This window comes from Fundulus heteroclitus, chromosome 17, assembly GCF_011125445.2.
Source record: "Fundulus heteroclitus isolate FHET01 chromosome 17, MU-UCD_Fhet_4.1, whole genome shotgun sequence".
In the NCBI taxonomy this organism is placed as follows: Eukaryota; Metazoa; Chordata; class Actinopteri; order Cyprinodontiformes; family Fundulidae; genus Fundulus; species Fundulus heteroclitus.
Genome location: NC_046377.1, coordinates 4,817,672 through 4,845,021, shown reverse-complemented (window position 1 = coordinate 4,845,021; position 27,350 = coordinate 4,817,672). Strand labels below are relative to the sequence as shown.

Below are 27,350 nucleotides of genomic sequence, written 5' to 3'. Positions count from 1 at the left end.
GGTCAAGATAAATTGGACTACGAACTTAATCTAATGAAGTTTCAGAACTACAACAATTTGAATTGTTGTAGTTCTGATTGCCAAAATTAGAAACATTCTGTCCAGGGGTGATGCTGAAAAACTAGTCCATGCATTTGTTACTTCAAGGCTGGACTATTGTAATTCTTTACTATCAGGAAGTCCACAAAATGCAGTTCGAAGTCTTCAGCTGATCCAAAATGCTGCGGCAAGAGTTCTGATGAAAATCAACACGAGGGATCATATTTCTCCAGTTTTAGCTTCCCTTCATTGGCTTCCTGTTAAATCAAGAATAGAATTTAAAATTCTCCTTCTAACGTATAAAGCCCTTAATAATCAAGCTCCATCATATATCAGAGCTCTGATTACCCCATATGTTCCTAACAGAGCACTTCGCTCTCAGACTGCAGGTCTGCTGGTGGTTCCTAGAGTCTCTAAAAGTAGAATGGGAGGCAGATCCTTTAGCTATCAGGCTCCTCTCCTGTGGAACCAACTCCCAGTTTTGGTCCGTGAGGCAGACACCCTGTCTACTTTTAAGACTAATCTTAAAACTTTCCTTTTTGACAAAGCTTATAGTTAGAGTGGCTCATACCCTGAGCTACCTCTATAGTTATGCTGATATAGGCTTAGGCTGCTGGAGGACATCAGGGTCTAATTTTCTCTCTCTACTGATTTCTACTGTTCAGTCTACTGTTCTCCAGTTTTGCATTGTATTACATTGAAATGACTGTCTTCATTTCAGCTTTTAACTTTTTGCTCTCTCTCTTTTTCTTCATAGTAGGTACACCTGGTCTGGCGTCCTGTTAATTGTGACATCATCCAGAGAAGACGGCTCATCCGCTACTACCATCTAATGTAGAACAGATTACTAGATCAATGTGTGCTTCTGTGCTTTTTTTTGTCTCTCTTGTTGTCTCTGCTCTGTCTTCTGTAACCCCTGTCGGTCGAGGCAGATGACCGTTCATACTGAGCCCGGCTCTGCCGGAGGTTTTCCTTCCCGTTAATGGGGAGTTTTTCTTCCCACTGTCGCTTCATGCTTGCTCAGTATGAGGGATTGCAGCAAAGCCATGTACAATGCAGACGACTCTCCCTGTGGCTCTACGGTTCCCCAGGAGTGAATGCTGCTTGTCGGGACTTTGATGCAATCAACTGGTTTCCTTATATAGGACATTTTTGACCAATCTGTATAATCTGACCCAATCTGTATAATATGATTGAACTTGATTTTGTAAAGTGCCTTGAGATGACATGTTTCATGATTTGGCGCTATATAAATAAAATTGAATTGAACGTTAACATTTAAAGGGAACTCTAAGCAAATAGGTTTTTAACCTTTTTTTTTTATTTAAAGGGACTCAGGGTTTCAGCACTTTTAGTTTTCTGGCAGTTTGTTCCAGATAAGTGGAGCATAGGAACTAAATGCTACTTCTCCATATTTGGTTCTGGTTCTGGATATGCAGAGTAGATTTGAGCCCGGAGACCTGAGTGGTCTGGGGGATTGATACACTGATGTAATGTATTTTAGTGCTAAGCCATTCAGTGATTTATAGACTAGCAGAAGTTTTTTTTTTTTTTTTTTTTTTGTGTAACTTTGGAGGAGCTGCAGAGATCCACAGGTCAGTCAGTAGACACTCTAGGTTTGATTCCAGCTTTCTCCTGCCACCTTTCAATGTAACTCCAAACTTCCACCCAATCTGCATATTGGTTTGGGAATGTATGCGTGCGAGAAGGTGAATATGGCTATAAGGTAAAGCATTTTGAATGATCAGTATGACTAGAAAAGTGCTACATAACTTTAGTCCATTTGCCATATAGCTGAGGTGGGATAATCTCTTTGAGACATAACCCACATAATCTGGATTGGAGGTTAAAAGAACACCATTGTTTTAAAATCCATAGGAATTCTGGTTGCAATTTGCCTAAGCTATGTGGGAGAAACACCAAACATGTTGAAGAAGGTACCGATCCGTTGTGGTGAAGAGAGAGCTGAGCCAAAAGGTGAAGCTCTCGATTTACCAGTCAATCTACGTTCCTACCCTCATCTATGGTTACAAGCTTTGGGTCGTGACCGAGAGAACGAGATCCCGGATACAAGCGGCCGAAATGAGTTTTCTCCATAGTGTGTCTGGGCTCTCCCTTAGAGATAGGGTGAGGAGCTCAGTCATCCAAGGAGGACTCAGAGTAGAGCCGCTGCTCCTCCACGTCGAGAGGAGCGGGTTGAGGTGGCTCGGGCATCTGGTCAGGATGCCTCCTGGACGCCTCTCTGGTGAGGTGTTCCAGGCACGTCCCACCGGGAGGAGGCCCAGGGGAAGACCCAGGACACGCTGGAGGGACTATGTCTCCCGGCTGGCCTGGGAACGCCTTGGGATTCCCCCGGAGGAGCTGGCCCAAGTGGCTGGGGAGAGGGACGTCTGGGCCTCCCTACTGAAGCTGCTACCCCCGCGACCCGACCCCGGATAAGCGGAAGAAGATGGATGGATGTTGAAGAAGGTGTGATGAAATCAAAAAAATGAACTTCTTTCAACAGGTGTTGAGGAAAACAAGCCCTACACAGTCTTGAGCACCCTATTCCTATGAGAAAACTTGGTTGGGGCAGCATCAAGCTGTTGGAAAAATTTTTTTCCCCCTTATTAGACATGATCAAAAGATGGATAGAGCTAAATATACAGTAAGGCCATTTTAGCAAAAATACTTTTTAGAGCCTGCAAAAGACTTGAAATTGAAGTTGGTGTTCAGGCACCAGTGGGGCAACGACACAATAACCCTTTTTTTTTTGCTTTTGTGTTGCACACCTGCTTATCTATTTATGATACCTGAAAACAGAAATGTAGTAAACTCTATCCAGGCTTTACGATAACACTTTTTTTTTTCCCCCAACCTAATGGTCTTTTCATTCCACACCCCAATGACACTGAACAATAATTAACTACATCCTGGTTCATGTCCCCTGAACAAGCCTTATTATATCCCCCTTTGTCAATTATGTTTGTCTTTTGTTACTCTGCAGGACATTGCATGGCTGGCCAGTGTTTGCCAAAAGTTAGGATCTCTCTTTCTTAACGACACTGAGCTTAATATGTTACCTAGTAGAGATGAGGTTGGGAATTTCTTAAAAAATCACAGTATTCATGGGAAAAGATACAATGATTTTATGTGATTTATGAGTTTAATTATTTATGAGTTGCTCATTTTTATCAAGTCTCAAATTAATCAATAGATGCATCCATAATAGCTTTCTCTGCCAAGTTGTGGGATCAGTCTCTCCTCCCCACTGACATTCTCCAGGAAAGTATGAAAAAAAAATAACATCAGCATATACTTTAATATTAAACTAGTATTTCAGCACGTTGGATCATCTGTGTTTTTGATTTTGTTACTTTAAGTCGAGGTTCCTGGTTACTTCATGGCTAGAAGTTCAACTATAGATTAGGGCATGGATGCACACGTTCATGTGTGAGGGGCGTTGATTTAGGTAGTGAAGGCATGGAGACAGTATATATTAACCTTGCAGATGACTGGTTTTGTCAGGTGCCCTGTGCTCCCCTGCAGCGAAGAAGCATCAGGTGCCATGGACGTATGGAGATGGATGCTAGCACTCTGCTTTTTCTCAGCTTCATGTAAAGGCATAAGTAAGCATTTATGTTTTCACTCTATCAAGACCCTGAATGTTTACCTGTGATTCCTGTTTATGTAGTTCTTTGCCAGATGCATTCAATTTATCCACTTTAGATACTAGATTTTATATATATATATATATATATATATATATATATATATATATATATATATATATATATATATATATATATATATATATATATATATATATATATATATATATATATATATATATATATATTGGAGAAAGTTGGGGTTTTAAGGAGTTTTGCCACTGTATTTCTTAAATTAACTCAAGTTAATGTTAAAGCACATTTGTTGGAGCTGAGATTTATACTCCTTGTTTTTAGTAGCTATTTTCATATATCTTCAGATATCCATTTTTCTAACACTGGTAACTTTTGAAAAGTGTTCTGTAGTATCAAAGAAATTTATCTATTTAGATTTTATCATTGTCACTATTAATCTATGATCAGTATGTACTGCTATCTGCTCTCATTGAGTTTTTATCCTGTAGTCTTTGGAGTAGGTGAATCCGGGGGAACAACAGAGTCTCTGAAATGTAAGTATCGTTATGATTTATTGTTTTTCATGAAGCCCAGGTGATTATATATGTATTGTTTGCTTTAAACACCCCACCTCCACCACTGTGATCAGATACTTGCAAGACATATGGCAGTGGTGTCGTCCAGGCTTTCCGAAGTTCACCTTTCTACGTGCGCTCCAACTGTCCGTTCACCTTCGCCCGCTTCACCCACAACCGGGTTGAATGTGACATCAGCATACGGCGCGGGCAAAATGGTTTGCTGGATCTAATCGAGATCATCATCAACAAGGTCAAGACCGTTGTGCAGAATGGAACCATCCGGGTCGAGAAGAACAGGTTTGACCCCATTATCTGCTCAGGCTATGCCTTATTATTCTGCAATATGAAGTTGAAGTCTGGTCAAATATTCTCCAGGGTTTTCTGCTCAAAAATTATAATGTCCTCCATATTAATCAGAACCCTTGGTGAAGATTTGCACATAAAAAAAAAAATACCCCTCTGTTGCTTTACTGTTAAACAATCCACACTGGTAGAGTCTGCGGTGGACATTTTAATGGAATGGCAGCCAAAGATCTTTTTCAAACGTGTCTTTGTCAGAGGTGTTAATGCTTCTGTTAAAACTGTCCGTGCTTAAGAGTCAGTAATCAGTTCTGTCTTGGTGCACATCAGCATGAATTGTCCAATGTGTTCCAAAGGCAAGCATCAGTTGATGAGATGCATGGCACTACCAATGTGCTTTCTCCTTTAAAGAGCATATTACAATGTGTAAAAATGCCTATTATTATTATTCTTGTGTATCTTCACACTTAATTTTATACAAGCAGCAATAAAAACAAAGCTGGATATGTGCTTTACTTAATTTTACCAAATCCTCTGTCCTTACATGCAGTTACCATAACGGGGTAAGAAAATAAAATCCACATCAATCCACATTGATATCAATGTTTGGGTTGATTAGACATTAAAAAGGAGTCTTGAGTCACCTTTAGGATTACTTTTACATTTGCAACAGTACACACACCTAAAGCATCTCTCATCTTGGTTACTAAATAACTCGCAGGTGATAATATGGCCCTGATGACCCAATTGACCCACAAGATGGGTAGATGGGTCAGTGACTTTAGAGACACTGAATCACCCAACAACATCTTAAATTACCCATTAATTAGTTGTAGTTGAAGAACCATTGTAAAAAAGACAGGACAGGTCTCCAAGGAACCAACAAAGGGGAAATCCTATGGCCTTTTACAGTATTGAGCTATGGGTGGATGAGTCTTCACCAGGAACTCTTAATACTTTTGACATAAGACGAGGTAGCTTATTAGCTTTGGTCATAACAAATTATTGGTCTTAGGGTGTGCATTAAGACCATCATGCTCTCCAAGGTCACCTTTGGGATGTGTAATGTTTGACCAGAATTCATTTTTAATCTTATTTTTATGAAAGTTGACTCTATACCAACACTTCTGCTCTTTTATGTTTTTTTTGTTTGTTTCTTTTGACAGTATTTCTCTTCCATATGACCACACTTACCAGCACATATTTCAGTATGGCATCTACACCAGGCTGAAGAGTTCATTACTCCCTCTGACCGTCACCTGGCACACTGTGGTGGGAGGACTTGACAGTGTTTGGGTGAGAGCAACTTTAAACTCATATGGACACAGATGATCACGCCATACAATATATTATCCTCAGCTGGTGGCTAAATGGTTGTGCACATATATTGTGCAATATATTTCACAAAAAGATAAGTTTAAATGCTAAAGCAGTTGTTGCTATGGGGTGCCGTTTGTAAAATTACACAGTCAAAAGTAACAGCAATGTTTTGGGTAAGCCTGTCATTGGAAAAATAAAATGGGGGGGGGGGGGGGGTTTCAAAGTCATATTTTCACCATATTATTCATACATTTATAAATGTCACAGTTCCAAACTAAACATTTAATTAGCAAGCTAAATATCTAGTTTATAAACTGGATATTTTGCTTGCCCAAATATTTAGTTAGCAAGCTAAATTTTTAGCAAACTAAATATTAGGTAGAATATTTAGTTTGGTGCTAGATATTTAGCTTACCAACTAAATATTTAGCACGCTGAATAAATAGTTTGGAACTGTGGCATTTAGAAAAAGTATTGTATTAAAATTCAAAGCTACCTTATTTTTCCCAAAGGGGAATTAAATGTTGATGTAACTCATTTTGTCAAGGAGTTATTTTAAATGGTGATGGCTATAGACAGGAAAGATCTCCTGTAGCTATCCATTTTACCACCAATCTGAAGAAGCCTTTGACTGAAGAGATTCTGTTTTTCTGATGACATTATGATTGATAAAAATATGACTTAAAAAAAAAAGGGGATTAAATTTTTCTCTCTCTTATGACAGGCTAAATGACTCAAAATATCGCAGCTATTTTTAAGAGCTTGCCTCTGCACCAATAATATGAAGCAATCATCTTTCGTGGTCTTTGATGTTGGGAAATTTTGTACGGCTTTTGTTTAAAATGTTGGTTCATCTCACTGAGTTCTATCACTTTCCATTTATGGACAGCTCTCATAAAATGCACAATCTTATTTGGTTTGAGGCCTGGACTTTGAGTGGGCCATTACAAAACCTGGACCATTTTGGTTTTGGATCTTCCTGCTGTAAAACTACCAAGTGGTTGCGCACTCTACTTTGGGTTCATGTGACCTAAGTGTCAACTCAGTGACTGCAAAGGGATTATGTGCAGTTTTTAAATAGCAATATACAATTGTTAGCCCTCCCTCTCCTGTGGTTGACAGGTTGGCAATAGTCTAATCAGTTTCGTGAGATTTTCTCACTTTGAGATAATAAAGAATTGGGTTAGCTTGTACAATTTGTTTATAATAATTAAAGACACCTTTTGCTAATGTAGTTTCTTAATATTTCTCCATACACTGTTTTTTTAAATTTTGAAGTTATTCAAGCTTGAATAGTCCTTGTCTTCATTTTGCTCAGAAAGCTAAACTGAAAATTGGCCTTTTCCTGCCCATTTGTCAAAACAGGTCATATTTGATCTAAACAAAGATCTTAAAAGTTAACGTTCAGAAAAAAAATCTCATTCCATTTAATATAAGGTTTTTCAAATGAGCTGTCACAAATGTTGCTATTTTAACAATGTCACTGAGCTGAAAGGTGTCTGAGATGTAACCATGTTTTTGGTTATTTCTATGGCAACTACATTTTATCAAAATTCACTTAAATTTCTTTGGGGATGGAGCTTATCTTTCAAGGTTGCTTTACAACAAAAATGGCTTCTTTAAGACAGCAGGTGCCTTCTCACCTTGTTATTCTATTGACATCTGTGATACATATTCTTTAAAAATTGCATCAGCATTTTGCTAAGGTTTTTTTTGGAGTGGTAATTAGTGATGAGGAAGACTATGTATTTTGCTTTTATTTCTGTAAGTTTGCATTAACCTGTTTTATGTTTTATAGTGTACGTAAAACACACCGATCTTCTAATGCACAACCGCTAAAGTCTCTCTTTTTTTTTATTTATTATGAAGGTTGAGCTGGAGCAGGAGCTGAGTTCTGACCTGAGTGGACTCTGTTCAATACAAAATTCAGGTATGATATTTTGTTCTAATATTGCTTGCATAACACAACAAGCAATTAACTCTTTGTTTTTAATGGAGCTACATAGATACTATAATGTGCAACAATCTTGAGCATTTCTTTTTATTTTGCTTCTATGATGCGAGACGTGTTGAGTTGATGTAAAACCCCATTGTAAGCACAGTTTGACGGACTTTAAATAAATATATATAAGAAGGTTTCAAAGCTTTTATGTAGTACGTACTTATCTATGGAAACTATTATAAGGAAACTACCGCTTTGTGTCCAACAGAATTGATAAGATTTCAAGATGTCCTTTAATCTGATTTGGCATTGAACTATAAAACATGATATGCTAGTAAACATAGGCAATATATCTAATTCCAGTGATCCAAAAATCACTAATCTTTATTGGTGATCAAAGGCTTTCAAACCCAATACTTTTACAAGATATTATTGACTTCAATCTTCTTAATCAAAAGTGGGGTGTTTTTCAACAAATGTATGTAAATGTTCTACTACTTCATACATTCAAGGTACCCATTAAATCCTCCTTTCTAGTACTCCTTATGCCCCCAGAACCGCTTTAATTCCTCATGGTTTTTAGACACAAGAAGGTGTCAGACATTCCTCAGTTTTTTTTTGGTTTGTATTGGATTAAAAGTATAGTACAATTGCTGCAGATTTTACAGCTGCACATCTATGATAGCCTCGTGAGACCATCCTGATCTCGCGAGCTTTCAAGGTTTCACTCGCAGATCAGTCTGGCTACTTTCCGTTAAAGAAAATTTGGAGCCGTTCACCAAACGAACGTCCAATCAGCGTTGGCTTTGAGGCGGGTTGAGGTGTGACGCAACGAGAAGCGCGTCAGTTCAGTCTAAAGAACATGGCAGCTTCAGCTGATGAAACTAGCGTTAGCGTGGCTATCGAGCAAGTTCTATCGGCAAGATTTATCAGTATTTCTCTGCTGAGCTAACGAGCCTTTACCTGCAGCAGCAAGAGTAGCTTGGCTTGTGGTTGTGTTTTCGTCGTCACTCGTAACAGAGCGACGACGAAGCATGTTGACGAAGACGTCATATGCTTCGTTGATCTGATTGGTTTATTTGGCCCGTCTATCACCAACATAGGCCAATCAGCTAAGCAGTATTTTCGCCCCTTCCCAAAATTACTTCAACGGAAGGTTTCCAGATGGATATGCGGAGCAAATCTATCTGGTGGAGTCAGGTAACATATATGATGCAAGCCAATTTAAATGTGTTCTCTTGGTTTGGGATCTGGTGACTTTGGAGCCCACTGGGGTGCACTGAACTAATTGTTTTGTTCAATAAATCATCTTGAGATGGTTTGAACCCCTTGGCTGATGGGTAATTCCAACATGTCATAAAGGGTTCAGTCTGGTCGTAAAGGGATGGAGATGGTTAATAATAATGCTCAGGAAGAAGGTGGTGTTTAAACAATGGGTTCCAAGTGGGTCAGATTTGCCAGCCGAATATCCCCCTCCCCATGCTTTCATGTTATTTGTGCCACATGTTGACTCTACCATCTGAATGTTTCATCTGGAATTAAGACTCGGTGGATCAGGCAGTGTTTTTCTAATCTGTTTTTTTTCCAATATTCATGAGGCTGTGTGAATAGTAGCCTCGGTTTACAGTTCATAGCCGAATTAGCCTTCGACAAGTTGTGCGTTCAGATCATCAGCTCCTGAAACACCCAGCAAACCTAGCACCAACAACTCTGCCATGCTTAGAGTATTGTTCTTAGTAAATTATTTCATAAAAAGTTAAATAAAATTTATATTAACCCTAATTAATATAAACCTGGATTCATCTCAAGAAAAGCTTATAATGCAAAATGTGTTCCGATGTTTGCTCATGACCCTGATAATGCACATTTTCATTCAAGTGAGAAACCTCCAGGAGCTGGTGAGAAAGTGTTTGATTGCTGACGTCACTTGCCACGTTCAGGACCTCCGGCCTCGCTTCAATCCGGTAAATTGCATTTATTGTTGCAGTTCAAGCCAAGGCAAAGTAAACCTCTTACAGCATAAGAGTTGCTGTTTTAAAATATTGAAGAATATTCTGTTTCCATTTTGCATGACAAACAGTCTCTTTGTTTCGCATTTAATCTTGCAAACTTAGGCCCCAAACTCATGCACACTGAATAAAATGCTGCTATGAAAGCTGATTTCTGGTTCCTCTGGTCACATTTGCAGCTCTGCAGGCAGTTCTTCTCACAAACAATAGACTGTATGACGTTCCAAACGCCTAAATACATCTCCCTCTGTGACGAGAACGCTTACTCCTACGAAGGCAGCAGCGACGTCATGTGTGCTTTCTTCAAAGAGATTGCGCTGATGTGTGGAAAAAGAAGTTACATTTGGAACCACTGGAGAGCTATAACCAACTGTGGTAGGTGATCACTCCATGAACGCACCTGAAACGAGGAACCATATCACCCGAATATACCTTGTCATCTGAGTTTAATAACCCTGTGAGGATTCTGTCTGCTTATGTTGGCGACTGCAGCTACACCGACGTGTCCTGGAGACCTGGTTTACATAGAGGAGGGTTCTCCCTTTGTGCCCACATGCTCAAACCCAGACCCCAGATTACCCGGCGTGGAGAACACCAGCTCCTGTGTCTGTCCTGCAGGTGAGAAACCGTCAACTCAAGCCACACAACACATCGGTATCCATGTTTGTCATTTAGTCGCCGTTCGGTGTCTTGTTCTTCAACGTTTTTACCTGTATTTGCAGATAAGGTGCTGAATGATCACGCTGACGAACAACAGTGCATGGGTCTCCACGGTTGCCCCTGTGTGTTTATTAATCAGATCTACTCTACAGGAGACATTCGCACCACCAACTGTCAAACATGGTGAGTGGACCGGAAATCTGGGCACCATGGAGCATCGGTACTCCTCACAACGCCAGCTCAATTTAGAACCTTTCTAGTTTGTACCTGCTGTTTTCAGGTCTTTCCAATGGTTTTTAGGAGAGGGCCTTTGCTCAGCAGCAAGTTTTGTGATAATTTGTTTAACTCCTCTGTCAGAAAGATGGCCATGGATGGTTTATTGCAATTATTTGCATGAGTGGATTATCTATTTGCTTCTCAGTATTATGTCCAAAGGCACACTAGAAATCCAATATTGAGGAAAAAGTTATAATTTTGTGGTCGATATTGATATGGTAGTTGTATATCTGCTGCTCTTGGATACGAGCAAAGGTGCTAAAAGATATAGCCTTTTTTGCAGTCACATGGTTGTGGAAGACCAGAGAAGGAACATCGCTGAATCCAAATCTTGTGCCCGTTTGTGTGCAAGATATCCTGCACTCTGCTCTTTAGAATAAATACAATGTGGTCCTTTTAAAAATTCCTAGCAACTCCCATGCCTGCAGAGTGCTACATTTGACCATAACAGCTTTTCTCAGTGTGAATGCTGAATAGAGTAAGAATTAAAAAATATGTATGTCATACTTTTCTTGATAGATTTGGTATTAAATCCTTTTGATCCCTCAATCTTATCCCTGATCTCCCTTTTTGAAACTATTCTTTTTCCACGTAGACATAAGATGCAGTGAAATGCAAATTGTATTCACTAATAATAAAGAATTCACAATATATACCCAATCAAGCTGTTCTACCAAAAAATAATTTTAAATTAAAAACACCCTATTGTATTTTTCCATTGACTTTATGATTTCTGGTCTCAGCCAGTGTGATAGCGGGAGGTGGCAATGCTCTGAAAACTCCTGCCAGGCCAGATGTCTCATTGAAGGACAGTTTGTCACAACATATGATGGCAAACGGTATGGAGTTCCTGGTAAATGTACATACATAGCATCACAGGTAAAGGGCCCCCCCCCCCCCCCACACACACACACACACCCCATCCTCAGTTTTTCAGTATTGTTGGCTGATTTAAACTAAATTGCACAAACATCTCTGACTCTCTTGCAGGGCCTAAACTGGTCCATCAAAATTGAGTTTTCGCAAACGGAAGCTTCTTTGAAAGCTGTGTATGTGCAGCTTTTCCAGGTATGGACACTGTGATGCAACTGCCTCAGGACATCAGTTTTTAAAAGGTCCATGTAAAGCAACTTATATTTATACATGCTGTACCTAAATTTCCAGGAAATGTATACATTCACATTAGGCAAGGTTAAAGTTGGAGACCGAGAGATTACTGAGCTCTATGAGTCTGGTAAGACGGACAGAAACTAACCATATAATACATCCAGAGTACTTAGCCTCTCCAGCAATGACATCTCCTGCTAATCTTTGTCTTATCCCAGATTCAGTGCTCATTTTCTGGCAGTCTTCAATGTACATTCAAGTTCATACCACCTTTGGTTTGAAGCTTCAAGTCCACGTGTTTCCTGAAATCCTGCTGTCCATCACTCCACCAAAACAGCTCAATGGCCAGATCTCAGGTTGGGAGCAAAATACACATTTCTGTTACCAGCTAAATTTCCATAAATGTCTAAAACATTCAAAAAATAGGTATGAGGTATGTCATGTGCACGATCATCCAGGTGGTCTCGCAGTTAAAGTCAGGCTTTCTTTCAGGTCTGTGCGGCAACAGAAACGATGATACCACAGACGATTTCACCACCAGCAGTGGGATCATCGAGAGTTCCGCGAAGCTTTTTGCTCTGTCCTGGAGTTTGGGGGATTGTCCAGAGGATATCCCTAACCCCTGCATAAACACTGACAATGGTAACCATTGCATACAGACACTTGAACATCGATTGGATTTACACACACACAAAGAAACAGATTCTCTCAGACCCAATCAGTGTGATAAGATTATAATTTGAGTCCCTTCATCGACAGACACTTGTGAGGTTGACCTGAACAAATGAGGTCTGATTACATCAGCAACAACACTTATTGTGTTTTTGTTTAAGAGAATCAGGTGCAATCTAAGCCTTTAGATTAATGATGTACTATCAAGATATTTTCCATTGTAGGTTGAGAACATCATAATGTGTGGAAAGACTAGGACGTCATGAGCTGACGAGTTAAAGTCATCAGCTATTTCTGAAACCTAAATTTCAATCTGACCTGCTCAGAAGCTGCTGAAGTTTTATTGTAGCTCAGTAACTACAGACTTTTTTTCATGGGCTTTTTAATGACGGTGTGAAATTTGCAACCACAGATTTGCAGTGGTCGATTCCAGTTAAGATTATTCAGCTAAATTTGCAGAGGAATCTCCTAACTTTATAACAGATGGAAACAGAACCACAGAGTGCAGAGATAATTCCCGTTTTACTTTGGGTTCATGTTTAACTTAATTAAGCCCTGTTGAGCTAATCTGGCCAGCCAGATTAATACTGTGTAGCACTCTGCGTTTTGCAAATTATCAATCTGGGTCTGCTCCCATCAAATCATTTTGGGGAAAGGAGGGATATGCAGCAGAACTCCCGAAGCGACACCTAGTGCCCGTCTACCAAAAGGTTGGTTTTAGCCAATCATGGAATCAAATAAAAATGTTAGCAGCGGACATTATAAGAAACAAGAAGTTATGCTGGTCAAGGCATTTCTTGGTGTTCTTCTCTCAAAGAAGAAATCTTGGATTCTGAAACAGATGTGACAGCATAGCAGCAGCTATGCGTGCGTCCTCCCGCGCTGCTGTGTTTGTTTTGGTTCAGCTGTGGCCTCAGCAGCTATTGCTTCTCATCACAGCTGTACGTCCCGCCTCAAAGCATAATACTGCAACGCGATTGGCTCAAACTGTTTTTTGGTTCGGTCACAAATGGTTGAAGCGGGAGCGGCATAGGATGGATTCACGTATGTTTTCCGAATGCACAAATACCGCGAGAATCCATCTTGCAGGCAAAGTTGTCGTTAAGCTTAGTCCACAACAATTACCAGCGCTCTGCAAGGACATGTCTGTCCGTGTGTGCAAAATAAAATAAACTTTAACTACAAACCTGTAACGTCAAAAACAGACATTGCCAGCTACGATCAGCCACCTAAACAGCCCCCTTTACCGCAACTTCCATAACTCCTCCACTAATAAGGTGGACAGGTGTCAGGAAAGTCAAACATACAGTATTTGCCTCAGATGATTCATTCCATCTTGTCCCTCAAAGAGGATGATTTTGCCAACACATTTCTTTGTATTGTTTCGTTGTGTACACTTGCAGAAATATTTGCAGATGAGAAGTGCTCTGTGTTGAATGACCCCGATGGGATTTTTGCCAAGTGCCATGCGTACATCCCAACTGATCTGTACCACACAGTAAGAATGTTTTTATTGAACGACAGGCTCTCAAACTCACTTTCAGTGAGTTAATACAATAACTAAAACGTGATGAATTAACAATGATCTATAACTGATTCTAGGCTTGCATCCAGAGAACATGTAACTGTGGCAACAATCTGCTGCAGTGTTTGTGTGCTTCATTGGGAAGTTATGCAAATGCCTGTGCCTTTCTGGGTGTTGAGCTTGGGGACTGGAGAAGAGCTGCCAACTGCAGTGAGTAACGGCTTCAAGAAACATGTTGAACATTACAAAAAACATTTTATAAAACCCTATGTCTTTATTTTTTCACACTCACATATTTATATGTCTACATTCCAGACTAGCAACGGTTTTTGCATCTCATGCCAATTATAAGCAGAATCCAGGTTTTCTCTTTAACACCAGCAGCAATTCTGTGTTAAAGCTCTGAAATGTCCGAAGAACATGGAGTTCTCCTACAATGTTCGGGCCTGTAACAACACGTGCCGCTCCCTGTCGGGCCGCGACCCTCGCTGTGAGCTGGAAAACTCTCCAACTGAGGGCTGTGGCTGCCCAGAGGGAACCTATCTGAACCAGGAAGACAACTGCACCCCAAAGGGGCAATGCATGTGTCACCACAGTGGGGGTATGACACCACCAGGACCCATCATTATTGATGGGCAACAGTGGTGAGTTCATGAAAACGCTGAGAACTTTCATGCATTTTTACCATCAAAACGATGCGTTTCCACTGGTTTAGTCAGAAAGTACAAAGGGATGGGGGAGCAGATGGATCAGATGGTCAGACTGCATCAGGGAGATTCACATGAGTTTGGAAGAAGAGGATTTAGGCTAATGCCATTTCAGCCCTTGCTCTTTACGTACTTTAGCAGGTATTGATGCTCTGTGTAGGGTGCCCTTGAAAAAAAAACTCACCATGGTAACTGGAGAGGGTCGGATCCAACGGTGACTGGGTCATGTGACCTAGAGCAGCGCTTTCACATTCTAGGTGACGGCAGTCAAATTAAGCTAATACTTGGGTCTAAATGTATACGGTGGTGCTTTAAAAGCACTTATACCTTTATTTTGTTGTGACTGCAGTCACTAAAAAAACCCAGATATGACACTTACCTGATCAGACATATTTTTCATGTACATACATGATACATCCTAGATATTGATGTAGGATTTAATCTAGAGGAGGGAATGTGACTTTGCCTTTACAAGTAACTCTGTAACTTCTCAATCTGCTGGTCCGAAATGGTCAACTATCAGATTCCAAAACATGGAGGAAGACTGTTTAATTTTGCTACAGTGCAGTGTTGCCAGTGGCCTTCAGTGGCACTAAACCTGAATTTGAATGTAACTTTGACACTATCAAGCTAGGGTGTACAGATTTGATTTGGTCATTTGTTTGGAAGCTCTCTAGAGCCCTTCCCCTAAGAGTAAGCATAATTCAAAGGAAGGAAGAGGGGGTTGGGTGGGATGAAAGGGGATTGTAAAAAGGAATGAGGGAGATGCGGGATATGAAAAGTGGTCATAATGAAAGCTTTAGAAAAAGAGAGGGATGAAGAAGGATGTAAAAAAATGAATTGCGGAAAAACCTGGGGTATCCAAAAAAGCAGATGAGTGGGATAAGGTAGGTGGACAGCTGTGGAGAAAATCTGGTTATAAATGAGATGAGGATAGAGGCAAGGTGCCAAACGGGTATGGTTAAGATATAGTCTGGCTTTTGAACCTAAGTTAGTATTTGAAATATGTTTATACAGACAAGTTTCTTTGGGGCTGACTCTGTCCAGTCTATATGGTAACATGAAATGTAATCTTGTATATCTATTCAAATATGATTTCTCTTACAGCCTTTGTGAGGATGGAAAGCTCCACTGCTCCAAGGACTGTGGTAAATAATTTCTATCATACGTCATTTCCAGTAAAATGAAAAGATGTTTTTTAAAGAAAATGTAGAAAAAAAAGTAGTATAAACGTTCCCCCGCTTGAAGGTGCATTGCACTGACGCACCTCTCGGTATGTTCTGGTATGTTGGGTCAGGTTGCGAAGACGGGAAGGTTTGTGTTCACTGCTCAGAGTTTCCAGAGAACACGGCTCAGAAAACCTGTGACGGCCTCAATAAACCCTTGGTAAGCTTCCCCCCCTAACGAGTTATATAGGTAATCTTCAAACACCTTCCTTTTTTTCTATTTGTATCAGTATTTAAAAGAATATATATACACTCACCGGCCACTTTATTAGGTACCCCATGCTAGTAATGGGTTGGACCCCCTTTTTGCCTTCAGAACTGCCTCAATTCTTCGTGGCATGGATTCAACAAGGTGCTGGAAGCATTCCTCAGGGAGTTTGGTCCATATTGACATGATGGCATCACACAGTTGCCGCAGATTTGTCGGCTGCACATCCATGATGCGAATCTCCCGTTCCACCACATCCCAAAGATGCTCTATTGGATTGAGTTCTGGTGACTGATCATTGTCATGTTCAAGAAACCAGTCTGAGATGATTCCAGCTTTATGACATGGCACATTATCCTGCTGAAAGTAGCCATCAGAAGTTGGGTACATTGTGGTCATAAAGGGATGGACATGGTCAGCAACAATACTCAGGTAGGCTGTGGCGTTGCAACGATGCTTAATTGGTACCAAGGGGCCCAAAGAGTGCCAAGAAAATATTCCCCACACCATGACACCACCACCACCAGCCTGAACCGTTGATACAAGGCAGGATGGATCCATGCTTTCATGTTGTAGACGCCAAATTCTGACCCTACCATCCGACTGTCGCAGCAGAAATCGAGACTCATCAGACCAGGCAACGTTTTTCCAATCTTGTCCAATTTCGAGGAGCTTGTGCAAATTGTAGCCTCAGTTTCCTGTTCTTAGCTGAAAGGAGTGGCACCCGATGTGGTCTTCTGCTGCTGTAGCCCATCTGCCTCAAAGTTCGACGTACTGTGCGTTCAGAGATGCTCTTCTGCCCACCTTGGTTGTAACGGGTGGTCATTTGAGTCACTGTTGCCCTTCTATCAGCTCGAACCAGTCTGGCCATTCTCCTCTGACCTCTGGCATCAACAAGGCATTTCCGCCCACAGAACTGCCGCTCACTGGATGTTTTTTTCTTTTTCGGACCATTCTCTGTAAACCCTAGAGATGGTTGTGCGTGAAAATCCCAGTAGATTAGCAGTTTCTGAAATACTCAGACCAGCCCTTCTGGCACCAACAATCATGCCACGTTCAAAGTCACTCAAATCACCTTTCTTCCCCATACTGATGCTCCATTTGAACTGCAGGAGATTCTCTTGACCATGTCTACATGCCTAAATGCACTGAGTTGCCGCCATGTGATTGGCTGCTTGTTAACGAGCAGTTGGACAGGTGTACCTAATAAAGTGACCGGTGAGTGTAGTTTTGCACATACTGCTTGTTTAGGTTAATCACCGAAAAAAGCTTTTTGTTTTAACCCTGGAAAGTATAAACTTCTCCAGACTGCACAATGGCATCTTTTTCTTTTTGTAGCAAAATTTGACACTTTCTTTCCTGATATACCTTGCTCAGGATGCCAATGTGACCTGTGTGAGTGGCTGTTACTGCCCTCCCAATCAGTACGAGGATCACCATGGGAGATGCGTTTCCAGAAATAGTTGCACCTGTATGTACAGTGGCCAAGTGTTCAGTGCAGGAGAGCAAGTCAAAACCAACTGTAAAACATGGTAACACACCCGCTGCTGCTCCACTTGTGTCCTTAAAAACACAGGGTTAATCATACTGACATCCTTCTGTCTTTTAGCACCTGTATCCAGGGCCAGTGGAGCTGCACAGATGAGACATGCACAGGGAAGTGCCAAGTTTATGGAAATGGACATTATCAGACTTTTGACTCTAAATGGTATCGCTTTGATGGACACTGTCAGTACACGCTTGTAGAGGTGAGGCCCCCGAATGCACAGTGGAGCGTTTCAAGATGACTTTCTTTAATTGTTGCTTAACATCTAGTATCTCTATGACCTTGCTTAAGGATTACTGCGGATACAGAAACGGTTCCTTCTCCGTCAGAGTGGAGAGTGTGCCCTGCTGTGATGAAGCCCTCACCTGTTCTCGTACCGTCGTTCTGGATCTGAAGGTGGGTTCTTCTCTCTGGAATTAAACCAAGGACCTATATCACATTCTGTGTTTTTACCTGATGATTTAACCCTTCGTTTTTAATGTCTTATCAATGTACATCAACTTATTTCCTCTCCAGTCACTTTACTAATGGTCTGCTGAGGAATATTGAAATGCATGGTCAGCAGGTTGGTTTAATGCACATCATTTATACTTTTCCCTTTCAGGACAAAGTCACTCTGACACTGAGTGACATGAAGGTGACCAGACAACTCCAAGATGGTTGGACTCTGGAGCAAGAATCCCTTTACACCACACACTCTGTGGGGCTCTATATAATAGTCTTAGTGCCCAGCAAAGGTCTAACTCTGATTTGGGACAAGCACACAAGGATCACCATAGAACTCCATCCAGACTGGAGGGTGAGTGATTGGGATTATTGTTAAGGTGACTCATTTGTGTTCACTTCTTTTTACCCAAGTAAAAAAATATAATATATATATATTTTTTAAAGATGTTCTTGTTGGCTATAATTAGTAATGTCAAATTCTGCAAGAACACAATCAATGTTTGCAAACTTATTTCCAAGAACTTCTGACCATTAAAAAAAAAAAAACCCAACCTGTTTTTGGTTCGTGGCCAAAAGGTTGACACAGGAATGTGACAAGATGGATTCTTGTGTTTTTGAATGCACAAATACTGCAGGAATTCAGCTTGTAGGCACGGTTACTAATGTACAGCTATTTTTGACAAATGTATTTGCCTTTGTTTGCTGTTCCGTTCCTAATGATTAAAAAATCTCTCCTCTAGAACAAAGTTTGCGGCCTCTGTGGCAATTTTGACTCCAGTGAGATGAATGACCTACAGATAAGTGGCTCAGCCGGTAAATCCTTATCTATTTTACCTTAAACTCTTTATTTACTACTGTTGAAATAAAAATCCTAACCTTCTTTGTAGTGGTGAGCAGTCCACTAGCTTTTGGCAACAGCTGGAAGACTGCCACTCCTCCTTGCACTGATGTGACCACTGAGATTTTTCCTTGTGAACGTAACTCGTACTGTTCTGCCTGGGCTCAGCGACGCTGTTTGATCCTTAAGGGAGACGCATTCAAGGATTGTCACTTAAAGGTTTGCCAAGCGCTATTTGGCTAATAGCTAATAGTATTAACACTGACTAGCTACAGAGGAAGAAATTGGCCAAAAGCCTTAAAATTTTTCTGGATGTTCATTGACCCTCAGGTGGATCCAGAGCCCTACTATCACGCCTGTGTGCAGGAGTCTTGCTCCTGTGAGTTTGAAGGAAAGTTCCTGGGTTACTGCACGGCAGTGGCTGCCTATGCAGATGCCTGCAGTGATCAAAATATTTGCATAGACTGGAGGACACCTGATTTGTGTCGTAAGTTATAATTCTGTCTATACAAACATCATTATTTAAAGGAACTAGTAATTTTAATGCTCTGTTATTTAAGCATATAATGACCTAACATTTTATCAATGCCTTATATTATACTTAAAATGAATGTTTTAATGATCCAATATGTACTGTTGCATACAATCATTTCTTCATTAGCTGTCTACTGTGACTACTACAATGAGAGAGACCAGTGTAGGTGGCATTATGAAGCCTGTGGAACGATGCTGACCTGTGGCAAAGACAACAATTTCCATCACAAATTGGAAGGTGACAAGCAATCTTATATGTATTTTACGATGGTCATTTTTCTACTTCTTTGGAGAGTTGGTGCACACAGACACTTTAAAATTGTCATTATTTCAATGTGCTCTGAAGGCTTTTGCCATGATTTCAAAAGTTGTTTTTTTGTTGTTGTTGTTGTTTTTCCCCTGTAAAAGGCTGCTACCCAAGATGTCCTAAAGAGATGCCATACTTTGATGAGCATACTGGCAGATGCACTCAACTGACGAATTGTTCCTGCTATTTCAATGAAACCATTGTCCCACCTGGAGAAGGAATAGTTATAGACTTTGTTTTGTGGTGAGTTTAAACCTTTATGCATGCAAATATATGCTGAACATAAAGCTGCATCAAAAGCTGATAAATCACTTTTCAATAATTACTCATTATTTTTACTCTCACCCAGTACTTGTGAAAATGGAACATTCATTTGCCGTGAGTATCGACAAATGTTCATGATTTATTTCTTGCTTTGCATTGTTTTATATAACATAAAAGTGACTTTAACATATTCATACTCCCTAAAAATGTCACATTATGGGATGTTTTACCACCACTTTCAAAGTACGTTTATGGAATTTTATGTGAAATACCGGTTTTGCACAATTAGGAGGTTAAAGGAAAAGGATACATGGATTTTCAGAGTTTCCATCCATCTATTGTCTATACCCGCTTGTTCGTGCTGGGTCGCAGTGGGTTCTGGTGCCTATCTCCAGCAGTGTTTGGGCGAGAGGTGGGGTACACCCTGGATAGGTTGCTAGTCAAAGTTAGCAAGATGACAACCGTTCCAGTCGTAGTAGAAGAAGCTCTTTTTCAAAAGGCTTGAGGCTAGAGCAGAGGTTCATTTTTCAGTAGGAAAATGACCTTAAATATACAGCCAGAACTGCAATGACATTTTTCAGATTATGTGTTAGATCATTCAGATTACATGTTAGATCATGTGATTGGTCCAGTCAAAGTCTGGACCTAAATCCAATTGGGAATCTGGGGTCCACAGGCACCACTTTGTGTTGGTCCTTCACATAAAATCCTATTGAAATGTAAAACATGTATTAGTATATAATCCAAGTCAAGGCACTGTATATTTTACATTAAACCAAAATATTATTTTTTTTTGTTGCAAAACCTTCAATATAATTACTACGTCCACATCAACAGCTCCCTCAACAACACCTACAACTGCCACAAGTCCCACTGAAACAACTTCTATAAGTACAATACTGACCACAACTACTCCTGCACCAACTACGACTTATTCAAGCACAACACTGGAAACTACGGGTTCTACACCTCCAACTACGACTTCTTCAAGCACAACACTGGAAACTACGGGTTCTACACCTCCAACGACGACTCCTTCAAGCACAACACTGGAAACTAGGGTTTCTACACCTCCAACTACGACTCCTTCAAGCACAACACTGGAAACTAGGGTTTCTACACCTCCAACTACGACTTCTTCAAGCACAACACTGGAAACTACGGTTTCTACACCTCCAACTACGACTTCTTCAAGCACAACACTGGAAACTACGGTTTCTACACCTCCAACTACGACTTTGTCAAGCACAACCCTGGTCACGAGGGTACTGACATCAGTCACAACTCCTGAGACTATAACTGGACCAACTTTGTCAACCACCCAATACTCCACAGGAAGTCGTGAGTTATTTGTCTTGGTCGCCACATTTACTATTGTGACCCAAGCAGCTGTTCTTATTCATGATCTTGTATTCTTTCTGCTCACTGTCCTGCACAGAAGCGTCAACAGTACCAGAGTGTTTCTGCAGAGACCTGAAACTCAACAAAAGATGGGCCTGTGGTGACACTTGGACAGAGGACTGTTTTGTTAAGAGCTGTGTAAATGGGAATATACAGTTGACCCCGGTGGTTTGCCCAGAGCCTGTGATTCCCAAATGTCCCAGAAATCGGTTGATAAAGATCATGGATGGATGCTGTGAAACCTGGAGGTGTGACTGTGAGTGTATTTTTCTTTTATGGCTTCAATATTATTTGGTTCCAAATGATTTATTATGTCTGCATGTAGATACTAAAATAAGTCCTCTTGAAAATTCCCAGGTCGCTGTGAGCTCTATGGAGACCCTCACTACATCTCTTTTAATGGTGTAACCTTTGATTTCCTGGAAGACTGCACCTACATTCTGGTGGAAGAACAGTCAAAGCTGCACCACCTGACCATTGCGGTGGACAACTTCTTCTGCGTACCAGGGCTCCCAGGCTCCTGTGTTAAGGACGTTATCGTAAAATATCAGAACAACACTGCTAAACTCAGTATCAACTATCAGGGTGCTTCTGTTAAGGTATTTGTTTCCACTTCGGTTCTCTTTTCTGTGTTTTGCGGACAACAAAAATATATGCAGATGGCTATTTAATCATTTTGAGTCTGGGAGTTCTTATAACTCACTAACAAACTGGTATCAAGTCAGACGGATTGACACTGATGTATCTACCTCAGGCCACTCTGAACAATGAGACTATACAGCCACCCTATGAGGAGGACGGGATAAGGTTTGAAACCACGGACTACGAAGTGTTGATCCATCTTCCTGAGATCCGCTCTTTTGTCTCTCTCTCGCCGTCTTTCACCCTGGTCGTCAATCTTGCCATGGAGCACTTTGTCAACAACACCCAGGGACAATGTGGTATGTTTTGAACAGGAAGTGGTGATTTACAATTTTTAAATTAATGTAAACTGTCTTCTCAGCAGTCTACACCAAACAAATGCATCATGTCTCCACTGCACGTTTAATTTTCATACCATACTTGTCTGCAGCATCCCTTCTCGGTATCTAACCACAATACTCACTTTCCACTCCAACCAATCCCCAGCATGATGCCACCACGTCTCTGCTTGATAAAAGAAATGTTCTTAGGTTTAAATACCTTACATTTACTGCTTTGAACATGCTTTTTTGTGGTCAAATACCTCAATCTTTAGGCTCCATTTGAATACCCTTTAATAGCTCCAAGCTTCTTCTTCCAGCTCCTGTTCCTTGACCTTTCTTGGGTTCAACAGTAAAAACTCTATTGCGTGGAGGAAAGGAGCTTCGGAAATATATAATTAAATACCCAAGATATTATGAAACACGTGCCTATGATGGGTGAATGTAAGCTACTGACCTCATAATTCCCTAACCCTCCCACAAAAAAGCATCTTGTAGATTTATTTTGTTTTTGGCTTGTTGTCACACTGAAATTGTTCCCATGATGAACACATTTTAAAATTAGACAACGATAACCAGAGGATATATGAAGATGCAGTTTTATATAGGTTATTTCATTAAGAGGAAATACCCTATGTGAGAAAGTATGCCTCATACCCTGGCCTGTAGAATCAATATATTTTTGACAGTACCTGTCTGGCAGCATGAAGTAGGTTAAGATATATCAGAAAGCATCACATTCCATTCTAAATAAATCCAAGCATACATGAAGAGTCACGAAGGGTTAGAGAAAACATAGAACCTTCCCAGGAGTGAGCAGCCCTCTAACTTTACTCCAAGAGCATGCAGAGAATTCATCCAGGAGGTACCAAAATAAAGCAAACATTTAAAGTAATGCACACTTCACTTGTCTCGGATAAGGTCAGTGTTCAAGACTTAATACCAAGAAAGAGACTGGGGGGAAAATGGCCTCCCTGGTTGAAGCTCTTGATTTACCGGTTGATCTACGTTCCTACCCTCATCTATGGTCATGAGCTTTGGGTCATGACCAAAAGGAGATCCCGGATACAAGTGGACTGAAATTAGTTTTCTCCATAGTGTGTCTGGGCTCTCCCTTAGAGATAGGGTGAGGAGCTCAGTCATCCGGGGAGGACTCAGAGTAGAGCCGCTGCTCCTCCACATCGAGAGGAGCCAGCTGAGGTGGCTCGGGCATCTAGTTAGGATGCCTCCTGGACGCCTCCCTGGTGAGGTGTTCCAGGTACGTCCCACCGGGAGGAGACCCAGAGGGAGACCCAGGACACGCTGGAGGGACTATGTCTCTCGGCTGGCCTGGGAATGCCTTGGGATTCCTCCGGAGGAGCTGGCACAAGTGGCTGGGGAGGGGACGTCTGGGCCTCCCTACTGAAGCTGCTACACCCACGACCCGACCCCAGATAAGCGGAAGAGGATGGGTGGATGGTTCGGTTCTAAGGCATAAACCACTGCTGACCAAATAAAAAAACAAATATTTAACTGTGACAAGAAAAAAGCAGCAGAAATCTGTGGGGGCAAATACTTGTTCACCTATCTGAATACATAGTAATTTTGTTTTTAAATATTACATGCATTCTTATTATGTTTTTAGATCAGTATTGTTAAAATCTAAGCTGATGTACCCTGGAAACATTTCTCTGAGCTCCACTTCCATCCTGTCTGCAGGTGTGTGTGGTGGTGCTTCATGCATCCGTAGAGGAGGACAGGTCGAGAACGACACCTGCTGTCATAGGACGGCCTATGACTGGGTGTACCATGACCCTATGAAGCCACAGTGTTTTTCTGCACCAGTAGACCTACCCTGCATTTATCAGGAACCCACTGGGCCCCCACCTACCTGTTCTCCAAACCCACTATGTCAACTGTTTGAACACCCGTATGCTCCACACACATTAACACTGTAAAATGTCCCCAGCGACGATGTGTTTACTGTAACTACAAGCTAACTTTCCCAAAATGTCTGTCTCTGCAGAGTGTTTGATGACTGCAGAAAATATGGGGATATGAGTATCAAAAAGAACTGTGAGTTTGATTCATGTACAACCCAAAATGCTTCTTGCTCTTCCTTGGAACAAGGGGCTAAGGAATGTAAACATGCTGGTGTCTGTGTCGACTGGAGACAACTGACTAATGGAAGTTGCGGTGAGCCTTTTTCTTAATTTACCTTTCTGTCCCATGCTTAGTAAAGCTGGCAAAACACATGGATATTTTAGACTTTGTGTGTTAATAAGTTGCTTTTAATCCTGGGTTTCAGATGTGAGGTGTCCCGAAGGATTGGTTTATGAAGAATGTCGAGATAAAAAAGATGACTACTGCTTTGGAGGGTTTGACAGTTTTCCTTCAAGTGTATATTTCACATCCTAGAAAACACAGCAGGAGAAATAAGTATTGAATGCAACATTTTTCTCAGTAAATACCTTTTCAATCAGCTAAATACATAACACAAACTTCCACCAAATGTGACTGACAACACCTGTAATACAGGTAGACAGAAATAAAACAAAGTTGCCCATAAGTAGTCTCTATTGCAAGGGTGTCAAATTAATTTCTATATGGGGCCACTTTGGCGTCATGAAGTCTTTAAAAGGGCCGGTTACATGTGTAGAGACGATACTTTTCATTTCAAAATTTCATTCCAGTTCACATAGTAGTATAAAAAATGCACAGTAACAGAAATGGCAAACTTAAGCTCAGTTTATACAGTTTATCTGCAAAAAAAGTTGATATTGGGGTGAGTTACACTTATAGGAGGCACAGTTTTAGCCACTTTATACACTTTAACACTAGAACTCCCAAGGCAGTCATTTTGACTGTTTTCAGATTTTGAAGTCTAATAACTTTTTTTACATGAGTCTTACATTATCCATGCTAGCTGACTTTTCCTGTATCTGTATGTCCTTTATTTCCATATTGTTTTTTAATTAAAATAAAAAACCAAATAAAAAATATCGTTACTTTTACCTTTGTCTCCCACACCCGTCATTTTGACGGCTCCGTTAGTTACATTCTATTTTATTCCCGCGGTTGAAACACAACGGGATGTTGCCTAGCAACCAGCATTCTAGCTAGCGCACCAAAGACCTAACCTGACAACAGCCAGCTGCATGTATCGCTCCGCCTAGCTCCACTCACATACATCTGGGACACTGCTCATTGAAAATGATTTCCCCAACCAAATTTTTGGTCTGGCCAATCAGGACGCAGGGCGGGTGTTTCATGGATGTGACGTAGTGGAGAAGCCACCGTGAGATTCCAACAACAATGGCGGCTCGCATCGAGGAAGCAAGCGTTAGCATTGATGCTGCTATTTCTTCCGTGTTGTCCAATCTACCTGATATAGTTTCATTAAAAGAACATCAGAGAACGGCTCGGGCGGTCAGCCCGGGATCGACTCCGACCCGCGGTGCTTTGCCGGCTGTCTTCCCCCCTCTTCTTAGCGCCTCGGCTCGCGGAGCGGGGGGGGGGGGGGGGGTGGACGACACGTTTTCCGCGGAGCGGGGGGGTGGACGACACGTTTTCCGCGGCCGCCTCGCCAAGATAGCGCTGCGGGAAACCCTGCACTACAGCCGCAAACACATAAAAAAAAAATAAAAGTTTTTTTTTTTTCCGCGTCGGTCTCATCAGCGTCACGGGTTAGCTTCGGTGTGAGTGGTTGAAATAGCACGTTGATAAAGATGACAGACAAGTGGCTTATCCAATCATATGCAAGGAGTTTTGATAAGGCCCAGCCTTCAGTAAAGGCAATGCCTATGGAGATGTCCCAGATGTATGTGAGTGGAGCTAGGCGGAGCGATACATGCAGCTGGCTGTTGTCAGGTTACCAAAGACCCGCTGGTGTGCGTCAAACCCTCCTCAGAGGAGGAGCCGCCTTTATTTAGGTAAAGAAAACGGTGTTACGTGCTACAACACTGTACAAAAAACCGCTCACATGATGCCTGTCACAAGTGCAAAAAGGTGGTGTGCGGGAAATGCACGAGGGATATCGTTGTGACATGCAAAAAATGTGTTTGATCGGTTTTCTAATCTTGTAAATATATCGTTTTGTGTAGTTCCACTTGTAGTTTTATTAAATATTTAGATTTTTAATGTGTTCATTACAGTTTAGAACCATTTATTATTTTCAATTGTAAATAGTGATATCATTTCTTGTAACTTTTTTGGTACCATAGTGTGTAATTTTATTTCGTTTTATTTATAGTCTAATCTATTATTGCCACATTGCATTTTCCGAATTTATGTAAATAATTAAACATTTTAATTATAAATTTTTCTTGCAAACCTTTTTTATTTACAGTGTTATTTTCAGCACCATTTACAATCGTATATTATAAATAATTTTAGGAACAATTGTTGGACGTGGTAAAAATATATTTTGGACCTCATTTTTAGTTCTACATATCCACAATAGGCTTATAAAGCCCACTAGAACTATTACAGTTGATGACGTCATCACCAATGCCGCATTCCATTGGTCAGAATGTCACCCGTCAAATTGACTGCCAGTGGGAGTTCTAGGAGTATCGGAATTCTGGGAGTCCTAGTGTTAAAAGGATGTATTTCTCTACTTTATGACATATGACTTGGCTCCCTTGGCTGTGTACTTTATGACAAAACATCCCTACACCAAACGTCACTATTATTCAGGTGGTTTTAGGATTGATGTGGAGCATCATTTCTACTCTAAGCACGATGTTGGACAACATTTAAAGAAATTAATTCTGCTCTACGTCTGATCAGATTATCGTCTTCCAGTATTTCATAGGATCAAACAAACTTCAATGTACCTTTTCTTCAGCAGTGGAGTCTGTCGCAGTGAGTAGGTCTTGAGAAAGGCTTTAATGCCT

The 27,350-nt window shown here is 40.9% G+C and overlaps 1 protein-coding gene across 1 annotated transcript in view; it reads left to right on the top strand.

The window, feature by feature from the left end:
- LOC110368149 (mucin-19-like) overlaps positions 1-27,350 on the top strand; it is a 34,642-nt gene that overhangs the window by 1,370 nt on the left and 5,922 nt on the right. Inside the window, exons 2-37 of the mRNA XM_036148848.1 lie at positions 3,547-3,647; positions 4,154-4,198; positions 4,294-4,519; positions 5,689-5,818; positions 7,712-7,772; positions 9,663-9,748; positions 9,973-10,168; positions 10,286-10,411; positions 10,516-10,636; positions 11,473-11,608; positions 11,720-11,797; positions 11,894-11,963; positions 12,055-12,192; positions 12,329-12,478; positions 13,912-14,006; positions 14,111-14,243; positions 14,434-14,677; positions 15,848-15,888; positions 16,038-16,126; positions 17,552-17,706; positions 17,784-17,922; positions 18,012-18,116; positions 18,325-18,519; positions 18,908-18,980; positions 19,055-19,224; positions 19,336-19,492; positions 19,667-19,777; positions 19,948-20,089; positions 20,196-20,224; positions 20,948-21,451; positions 21,549-21,767; positions 21,869-22,110; positions 22,266-22,452; positions 24,172-24,382; positions 24,479-24,648; positions 24,761-24,830. Coding sequence (XP_036004741.1) covers positions 3,587-3,647; positions 4,154-4,198; positions 4,294-4,519; positions 5,689-5,818; positions 7,712-7,772; positions 9,663-9,748; positions 9,973-10,168; positions 10,286-10,411; positions 10,516-10,636; positions 11,473-11,608; positions 11,720-11,797; positions 11,894-11,963; positions 12,055-12,192; positions 12,329-12,478; positions 13,912-14,006; positions 14,111-14,243; positions 14,434-14,677; positions 15,848-15,888; positions 16,038-16,126; positions 17,552-17,706; positions 17,784-17,922; positions 18,012-18,116; positions 18,325-18,519; positions 18,908-18,980; positions 19,055-19,224; positions 19,336-19,492; positions 19,667-19,777; positions 19,948-20,089; positions 20,196-20,224; positions 20,948-21,451; positions 21,549-21,767; positions 21,869-22,110; positions 22,266-22,452; positions 24,172-24,382; positions 24,479-24,648; positions 24,761-24,830 — 5,105 coding nt within the window. The 5' untranslated portion in view covers positions 3,547-3,586. The remainder of the gene's footprint in view (positions 1-3,546; positions 3,648-4,153; positions 4,199-4,293; positions 4,520-5,688; positions 5,819-7,711; positions 7,773-9,662; positions 9,749-9,972; positions 10,169-10,285; positions 10,412-10,515; positions 10,637-11,472; positions 11,609-11,719; positions 11,798-11,893; positions 11,964-12,054; positions 12,193-12,328; positions 12,479-13,911; positions 14,007-14,110; positions 14,244-14,433; positions 14,678-15,847; positions 15,889-16,037; positions 16,127-17,551; positions 17,707-17,783; positions 17,923-18,011; positions 18,117-18,324; positions 18,520-18,907; positions 18,981-19,054; positions 19,225-19,335; positions 19,493-19,666; positions 19,778-19,947; positions 20,090-20,195; positions 20,225-20,947; positions 21,452-21,548; positions 21,768-21,868; positions 22,111-22,265; positions 22,453-24,171; positions 24,383-24,478; positions 24,649-24,760; positions 24,831-27,350) is intronic.